Source organism: Orycteropus afer, unplaced genomic scaffold, assembly GCF_000298275.1.
Source record: "Orycteropus afer afer isolate SDZICR_OR568_19922 unplaced genomic scaffold, OryAfe1.0 scaffold00066, whole genome shotgun sequence".
Classification (NCBI taxonomy): domain Eukaryota; kingdom Metazoa; phylum Chordata; class Mammalia; order Tubulidentata; family Orycteropodidae; genus Orycteropus; species Orycteropus afer.
In genome coordinates, this window is record NW_006921653.1 from 7,459,167 (window position 1) to 7,468,167 (window position 9,001).

Consider the following 9,001-nt stretch of genomic DNA (forward strand, 5'->3'; position numbering starts at 1 on the left):
CATCCTTTTGCTATTATGAAGATATAAACAATGTCTACTTCTATTAACATAGAGATAAATATATTTAGAAATTACATTTTTTTAAAATGGAAGTTACTCTTTCTTATTAATAGATTAAATGAAAGTCATTAAATGCTTGGTTATTAATACTAATAGAGAAATGCAGAGAATATAATTTCTCAAAAACAGAAGATCCATTTTTAAAACTTTGAATGCATTTTATTTTTATTATATTAGCACACAAAATGATGAAGCTACATGTTCATAATCTGATTCTGGAGAAACTGAAGATTCTCATTTCCTCCCTGAGCCCTACTGCGTATCAACTTTCAAAAATACTCAAAATTTTACTATCTGTTGGGTTCAAACTTTATTTGGAGCAAGAAAAGGCAGCTAAAAGCTTTTATTTAAAGCTACTTTGTTAAGGCTCTACTAAATGCAAAGAAAAGCAAACAGACTAACACAGTACTTAGGTGAGCCAGAGGAGGACTTATTCATGTGCTGGGAAAGCTACATCCAGGGCTAGTTGACAAGTGACTTTGAAAGGTACTGAAAGGCACAGAAATGGCTTAATTGACTTATTCCAAATTGAGGATAATTCTTTATGAAGTATGCTTGAGGATATACTTGGCAATAAATTTGACAGCTAGCATGGTCTCTTTACAGGTTGACTTTATCCGAGACTCTGGAAGGAGAAAACCAAATCTGCCTTTATCTCGGAGCTCAAAGGCAAATGTATGTTTGATGCCCAGATCGTATGCCCAGTCTAAAGAAGATCCTGTTGTCGGGTCTGTAAAACATAAGCAATAAATATTGATTCAGAGTAAAATACTAGTATTATCGCAACATGGAAATTCACTGGTATAAAATTAGTGATAGAAAATATTCCACATACAGTCAATTGCAGTCATGAATAGGAGTAGTGGTCTAAATAATAGAGTGTCAAGTACAAAACAATCCTGGCATTGAAATCCACCATCCATTTGAAATATGTGCTGCATCCTTTAAATTACATATAACTTGGGTTGGTACTAAATTGAGTTTATATTCTCTGGGTACACATTGTTGCAGGAGTAGGTGGGATGAGTGAATACAAGTAGCAGAGGAAACTAAGTGTGGAGGAGCCACTGGTCACAGAGAATTCACCAGGGAAAACTATATATAGAAGCTATATAAAAACTGCCTCTTTTCTATAGTTCAAATCTTTTGTTATTCATGTAATTGGGATAAACTCTTTTATAGTTAAAAGACCAAGAAATGTTAAATCAGTTTTTTAAGGAGACATTTAACCCTTATCCAAAATTTTCAGGCCATTTCCAGTCACCTCATATGCATGTGAGAGCTGGACAATGAATAAGGAAGACTGAAGAAGAGTTGATGCTTTTGAGTTGTAACGTTGGCAAAGAATGCTGAAAGTACAGTGGACTGCTAAAAGAACTAACAGATTTGTCCTGGAGGAAGTGCAGACAGAATGTGCCTTGGATGGAATGGCCAGACTTCATCTGACCTACTTTGCTCATGTTGTCAGAAGGGACCATTTTCTGGAGAAAGATGTCATGCTTGGTAAAGTGGAGGGTCAATGAAAGGGGAAGGTCCTCAACAAGATGGATTGACACGGTGGCTGCAGCGATGGGCTCAGGTATACTAGAGCTCATGAGGCTGGTATAGAACTGGGCAGTGTTTTGTTCTGTTGTACATGGGGTTGCTATGATTTAGAGATGACTCAACAGCACATAACAACAACAACTGCCATTGAGTTGATTCCAAGTCATAGTGACCCCCATTGGATTTCGAAATCTTTACAGAAGTAGATTGTCTTGTCTTCGTTCCATGGAGTGGCTGGTAGGTTTGAACCACTAACCTTCTGGTTAGCAGTCAAATGCCTTAGGCAGTGTGCTCCTTAAATACACATACATATGGACACTCTATATGTACATTTGTTATATATATATATATATATATATATATATATAAAATATGGTTTACACAAATGCCCATAGATACTATAAAACTCATTTATGTATATTTTTATTTATGCAATAGAAAAAGTTAGTTTTTTGACATAAAATCATTTATGTTCTAGGACAAGTAATGAGTTTAACTGATATTAACATTTTTGGTTTGGAGTATAAGAATGCAAAGCTGTGATGACGAGAAAGAAGGAATATTTTAGTGGGAAGAGATAGGGAGATAGGATTGATTTTTAAATTATTCAATGAATATTTTTTAAGTCTTTAATATGTACAATGTACTTAACTTGGCACTGCAGATGGTGTAGGGTACAAAGATGAAGAAGGTGCTATTGGTATCCTTGGAAGTTTACCATTTGGGGAAGAGAAGTCAAAGCTGCACATCAATAGAGACAGGACAGACTATGTAGGGTACCATGTTGTTGTTGTTATGTGCAGTTGAGTTGGACCCGACTCATAAAAACCCCTCCTTGGGTTTCTGAGGCAGTATCACTATGGAAGTAGATTGCCCAACCTTCCTTCTGAGGAATGACTGGTGGTTTTGAACCACCAGCCTTATGGTTAGCAGTCAAGTGCCTTAGGCACTATGCTACCAGGGCTCCTATGTGGGGTACCATAGGAGAAGAAAAGATCTTACGGAGATTTAAAGGAAAAAGATATTACGCCTAGTGAAGAGGACATTATTTCATGCTCAGCACTTGTTCAAACACCACCTTCATGATGGAGTTGGTATATGAAGAAGTCCTTAAAGAAATGGTAATATTTTTTTCCATGTGGAGATAGAAAAGTGGGATTCTAGGCAATGAATTACAAGGATGGGAAAGCATAGAAACATTTTTTAGGGACAAATGAGATCCAGTTGCATTGGAGCAAAGGAAAGAATGAGAGTTTGTGGGCAAAGCTCAGAAAACCTGGTAAATCAGGATTAGGAAATTAGATTTTGTTTGAAAGGCAGTAATAGCCACTGTAGTGTTGTTTATGACTGTTAATCTGAATTGGAAAGAGTAGAGACAAATTAGGAGGTATTGTGACATGAAAACCTGGACTAGGAGAAAGTTCACCTCACTGAGACTAGAAACATTGTACGAAACACTAGAATGGAAGAGTCATAGAATTTGATAAAAAATGATTGCGTCAATCTGGGTGGCTGGGAAAAACATCAGCATATTACTAACAAAAATAGGAAATCTGAAAAGAGTTGAGCTGATGTTGGGAAAAAGAAGGCAAATTGATATGTTTAACAATAAAGCTTTCAGGAAGGTGCTAGGGAAAATACATTTGAAATTATTGGTAGAAGCATTGTTGGTGAATTTGTTGCACACACATTTAGGATTATTATGTCTTCTTGATGGATTGATCCTTTTATTATTATCTAATGCCCTTCTTTGTCTTCAGTAAGTTTCTTTGCCCTGAAATCTATATTATAGGATATTTAATATAGCCATATAGCCATTCCACTTTTATTTTGATTAGTGTTTGCATAGTATATCTTTTTCTATCCTTTCACTTTCAGTCTATCTAGGTTACTGTGTTTCAGGTGAGTTTCTTATAGACAATATCTTGTTGGATCATGTTCTTTCTTTCTTTTTTTTTTTTCTTCCACTCTTCCAATCTATATTTTTATTTAGTATATTTAGGTAAACTATTGTTATATTATGACATAAGCCTCTCACTTTATTTGATTGTTGTTTGCTCCCCCTGTTTCTCTTTCTTTGTTTCTGTTTCTTGCCTCCTTGTGGGTTACATGAACATTTTTTAAGATTCTATTTTGATTTCCTTATAATGTTTTTGAGTAAATCAATTTGCATAGTTTTCTTAGTGGTTGCTATAGGTATTACAATGTATCTTACAATGATCTTTTGGTATCAACATTTACACTCCAGTGAGATGTGGAAATGTTACTTTCACAAGGTCTCTTTTCCCTTCCTACTTTTTAATTACAAATGTCTTGAGTACTCTTTACATACATTTAGCATCACATCAGATAGTGTTGTAATTTTTGATTCAATCATTTTGAGAAAGGTAGTTATTATTTTTACTCAATTAATTATTCTTTCTTTTCCTGGATCCAAGCCTTTTTTGGAGTACCTGAGTAGTGCAAACTGTTAACATGCTCGGCTGCTAAACAAAAGGTTGTAGGTTTGATTCCACCAGAAGTGCCTCAGAAGAAAGGCCTGGTGATCTATTTCCAAAAAAATCAGCTATAGAAAACCCTATGGATCACAGTTCTACTCTGACACACAGGGGGTCTTCATAAGCTGGAATTGACTCAATGGCACATTTTTTTTTTTTTTTTTGGAGAGATTCTTTTAATCATTATTTTTGGGTAAGTCTGATGGTGACAAATTCTCTTAGTTTTCCTTCCAGTGAGAATGATTTTACTTCTTTTCATTGATAAAGGATACTTTTGTCTGATACAGAATTTGAGGTTGATAGTTTTTTTCTTTGAGCATGTGAAAAATATTGTGTCACATCTTTTTGGCCTCCATGGTTTCAGGTAAAATATCTGCTGTCATGTGAATTGATTTTTCCCTGTAGGTTATTTCTATCTGCTTGTTTTTCCAGGTTTCTGTCTTTTTCAGTTTGTGAGTAATTATGATGTGTTTTAGTGTAAGTTTCTTTGGACTTACCCTGTTTGAATCTGTTGGTTTATGTCTTTTGCAAAATTTGGGAAAAATCCAGCCACTATTTATTCAGGTATTTTTCAACACCACTATTTTCTTCCTCTCCTTCTGAGCCTCTGATGACATAAATATCAGGTTGTTTGTTATTGTGCTACAGATCCCAGAAGTCTTGTTCTCTCTCTCTCTCTTTTTGGTATGATTCATCTCTTTGTTGTTATTAAGTGCTGTCCAGTTGGCTCTGACTCATAGTGACCCTATGCACAACAAGGGAGCTCTGGTAGCATAGTGGCTAAGACACTTGCCTGCTAACCAGACGGCTGGCGGTTCAAACCCACCAGCCACTCCTCGGAAGGAAGGTTGGGCAATCCTACTTCCGTAGTGATACTGCCTCGGAAACCCAAGGAGGGGTCGCTATGAGTCGGGGCCGACTCGACGGCACATAACAACAACAACAACATGCACAACAAAACAAAACATTGCCTGTTCCTGTGCCCTCACAATCTCTGCTATGCTTGAGCCTATCATTGAAGATGCTGTGTCAATCCATCTTGCTGAGGCTTTTCCCCTTTTCTGCTGACCCTCTAATTTACCTAGCAGCTCTGGTGGTGTAGTGCCTAAGGGATCTGACTGCTAACCAGAAGGCTGGCAGTTCAAACCCACCAACCACTCCTTGGAAGGAAGATTGGGCAATCTACTTCTGTAGTGATAACTGCTTTAGAAACCCAAGGAGGGGTGGCTATGAGTTGGATCCAACTCAGCGGCAGTGAGCTTTGAGAGAATTTATCAAGCATCATATCCTTCTCCAGGGGCTGGTTCCTTCTGACAACATGACCAAAGTAGGTGATACAAAATCTGGCCATTTTTCACTTCTAAGGAGCATTACAGCTGCATGTCCAGGACAGATTTGTGCATTCTTCTGGCAGTCCATGGCATTTTCAGTATTCTTTGCCAACACCATGATTCAAAGGCATCAGATTTTTTTTTCCTTGGTCTTCCTTATTCATTGTGCTCCTTTCACACACATTGGAGGTGATGGAAAAGACCATAGCTTGGGTTAAACAAACAAAAAACCAAACTAAGTGCCGTCAAGTCATTTCTGACTCATAGTGACCCTTCCTTGGGTTTCCGAGGCAGTATCTCTACAGAAATAGATTGCTCAATCTTCCTTCTGAGGAGTGGCTGGTGGGTTTGAACTGCCAGCCTTCTGGTTAGCAGTCAAATGCCTTAGGCACTATGCTACCAGAGCTCCCTGGTGGCTAATCTTCAAAGTGATGTCTTTGCTCCTTAACACTTTAAAGAGGTCTTTTACAGCTGACTTGCGCTGACTTGCCCAGTGCAGTATGGCTCTGATTTCTTGACTGCTACTTCCATGGGTATTGCTTGTGCCTCTCTCTTTAGATTGGGTGAATTCTGTTATTCTATAGTTAATATTCACTGTATTTTTCCTTTATCATATCACTTTGCTATTGAACCCCTCTAGTGAGCTTTGATTCTCGTTATTGTATTTTTCAGTTCTTTGATATCCATTTGATTCCTTTTTATGTCTTGTATTTCTTTGATGAGATTTTCTGTTTTTCTCATTTGCTTCAAGGCTATCTTAATTTGCTTGTTGAAGCGTATTTATGATGACTACTTTGAAATCAACATCAGATGATTCCAGTATCTAAGTCATTGAAGTGTTGGCCTCTCTTGATTTCCTTTTCTCTTTTAAGTTGTGATTTTCCTCATTTTTGGTATGACAAGGGATTGTTAATAATAGGGAGGTCTCTGGTAGCGTAGTGCCTAAGTCATTTGACTGCTAACCAGGAGGCTGGTGGTTCAAACCCTCTAGCCACTCCTCAGAAGGAAGGTTGGGCAATCTACTTCCATAGTAATACTGTCTTGGAAACCCAGGGAGGGGTCGTTATGAGTCAGGGCTCACTCGATGGCAATAAGTTTGTTTTTTTGTTTGATACTTGTTAAGTGACAATCAGGATACTGGAATGATTAAACTTTAATTGTGGGGTGCCTTTATTTTCTATTCTTATCTAGTCAACCCCACTGTTACCCCCTGCTTTTCATGAATGTTTGATTAATATTCAATCAGATGCTTTATTAAAGCAGTCACTGTAGAAATTTTGAACATTTTTCAAGCTACTGCAGGCCTGTAAGGAAGAGACAGTTCTTTTCAAATCTGAATTTCTTTAAAAAGTTTTAATATAAATAAAAAATTAAAAAAATATTACTATGCAGTTGAACAGAATAGTATTTCCTCTTGACCCTACTCTTCCATTTGCCTTTGTGTTTTGAAAGTGACATGTGATGGCATGGAGCTATCATTGTATTTGGCCATCTGCTCTCAGTTAGAATAAAACTTCTGTGAGAGCAATTATTGTGCCTTAACTCTTATCACCTGTCTCTCAAAGATCTTAAGTGCTGAGCTATTAGGCAAGTGGTCCATAAATTCTTTCTCATTGAGTGTGATGTGATTCCATGCTCTAGTATGCTCACATTTTACATATATATATAATGATAATCTTTTCATGCTTTAGTTGTTGTTTATAAAGTTTGTACTTGTTGGAGGCCCTTTGCACTTTGCCATGAAGAATATCTTTTTTTCCTGTTCAAAAGACTTGCTACATCATAAGTGAATAATAGATGGCTTATCTGTCCCTACTAGTTTCAGTATATATATATATATATATGTATATATAATAGGCTGCCATTTTAAAACGGTGTTACACTCTGTCCTCCTATTCTTTACTTTGTTCACTTTTTGCTCACTCATCTAGCTGAGTGTATATCATCTATTTTCAAACTTCTTGTAATCTACCATATATTTAATGAATTCCCAGCACAGCTATGTTGCAGCAAGATCTACTGGATACTGGAGATTGATTATGTCACTGTATTTTCTCTTTGGCCTTTAATAGTGAAGAATAGTTGATAGGCAATTGCTGATGAATTCTCTCTAGCAATGAGATGGCCTATTTTTAATTACTTTTTCAGTTCTACCAGAGAAGCCTCTGAAAATAGGCTCTAGGAATTTATGTGATGACTGACTATGATGGGTTGAATTTTGTCCCCCTAAAAGATATTTTGAAGTCTTAACACCTGGACCTATGAATGTGACATTGTTTGGTGATTGTGTTTTTCTTTTGTTGTTATTTAAGTTAATGAGGTTTTATTGGACTAGAGTGATGTCTTACAAAAGGAGAGAATCCATGTGGAGACAGAGACACACAGGAAGAAGATACATACCATGTGGAGATGCATCTAATGCATACCAAGAAATGCCAGAGACTACCAGAAGTTGTAGAAGACAAGGTAAGATCTTTTCTAGAGTGGACAGAGAGAACACTATTCTGTGCCCTGAATTTGGATTTCCAGTCTCCAGGACTGTGAGAAAATAAATTGCTGTTCTTTAAAGTCACTTACTTTGTGGTACCTTGTTAAGGCATTCCTAGGAAACTAAGACACTACATTTTCAAATGCCATAGTAGTTGTTGAAGAAGTAGATTTTGGTTCCAACTGTAATGTTTTATGTTGGACTAAGAGAGTGGTTTATAAACTGTGACCAGGTAGAGTTGTTGCAGGAAATCCATCCACATGCACATAAACAGATTGTAAAAGTATGATGGACATATGGGTGTGTGTTTGGTTACAGTGGGGTGGTCTATGAAATGTTTAAACATTAGAAAGTAATTTTCATGCCCAGAAATGTTGGATATCAAGTTCCAGCAAGATGGCAGACCAGGCAGAAAGACTGCACAGACCTTTTTCAACAAAGAAAACGGAAACCAATTAACACAGACACAGAAGATAATCTTGGACCCCTGAGCCTTGAAGGGGAGGATATGGAAATGGACTAAACCCCAACTACCAGAAGAATTTGCATGAAAATACCAAAAAAGGAGACATACGGAGCTGCAGTCTGGCAGCAATCCTGAGCGATCCTGATGGCAGCTTGGAGATTCCTGACTGGTGGTAGGACCTAAGAATTAACCTAAAAATCAGCTCTGCTAGCCAGGGACTGCACAGAGGACTGCTCTGGTGGCTGGGGAATAAACGGAAAAGGTGAAGAGAAGGGCAGGCTGAGCTGTGGACTTTTGTCAGTCCAGAGGGCACCACCATTTTGAAGGTTTAAAAGTGGCTTGACTATTTTGGATATTTAAAGAGACAGCATGCTCTCAGATTCCTGGGGCTTAAGAACACGTTGTGCTTTCTAGCAGCCCCAAGGACACTTGGGACCTGAAAGACTGAAAAGGTGCGACATTCCTCTTGTTACTCTTATACCCCACACCTGCTTGGTGAATGGAGGTGTGGCTATCCCCCACTCCCACCTACCTTCTGGGCCCACAGAAACTCCATCACAGTCTGTGTGCTCAGACAGAGCCTGGGTGCCCTGCCCTGTCCACCAATTTTTTT

The 9,001-nt window shown here is 37.8% G+C and overlaps 1 protein-coding gene across 1 annotated transcript in view; it reads right to left on the reverse strand.

The window, feature by feature from the left end:
* Nucleotides 1–602: 602 nt before the first annotated feature.
* Nucleotides 603–9,001, reverse strand: part of CPA3 (carboxypeptidase A3) — a 42,698-nt gene continuing 34,299 nt past the window's right edge. Inside the window, exon 11 of the mRNA XM_007940192.1 lies at nucleotides 603–790. Within this exon, the coding sequence (XP_007938383.1) occupies nucleotides 603–790 (188 nt within the window). The remainder of the gene's footprint in view (nucleotides 791–9,001) is intronic.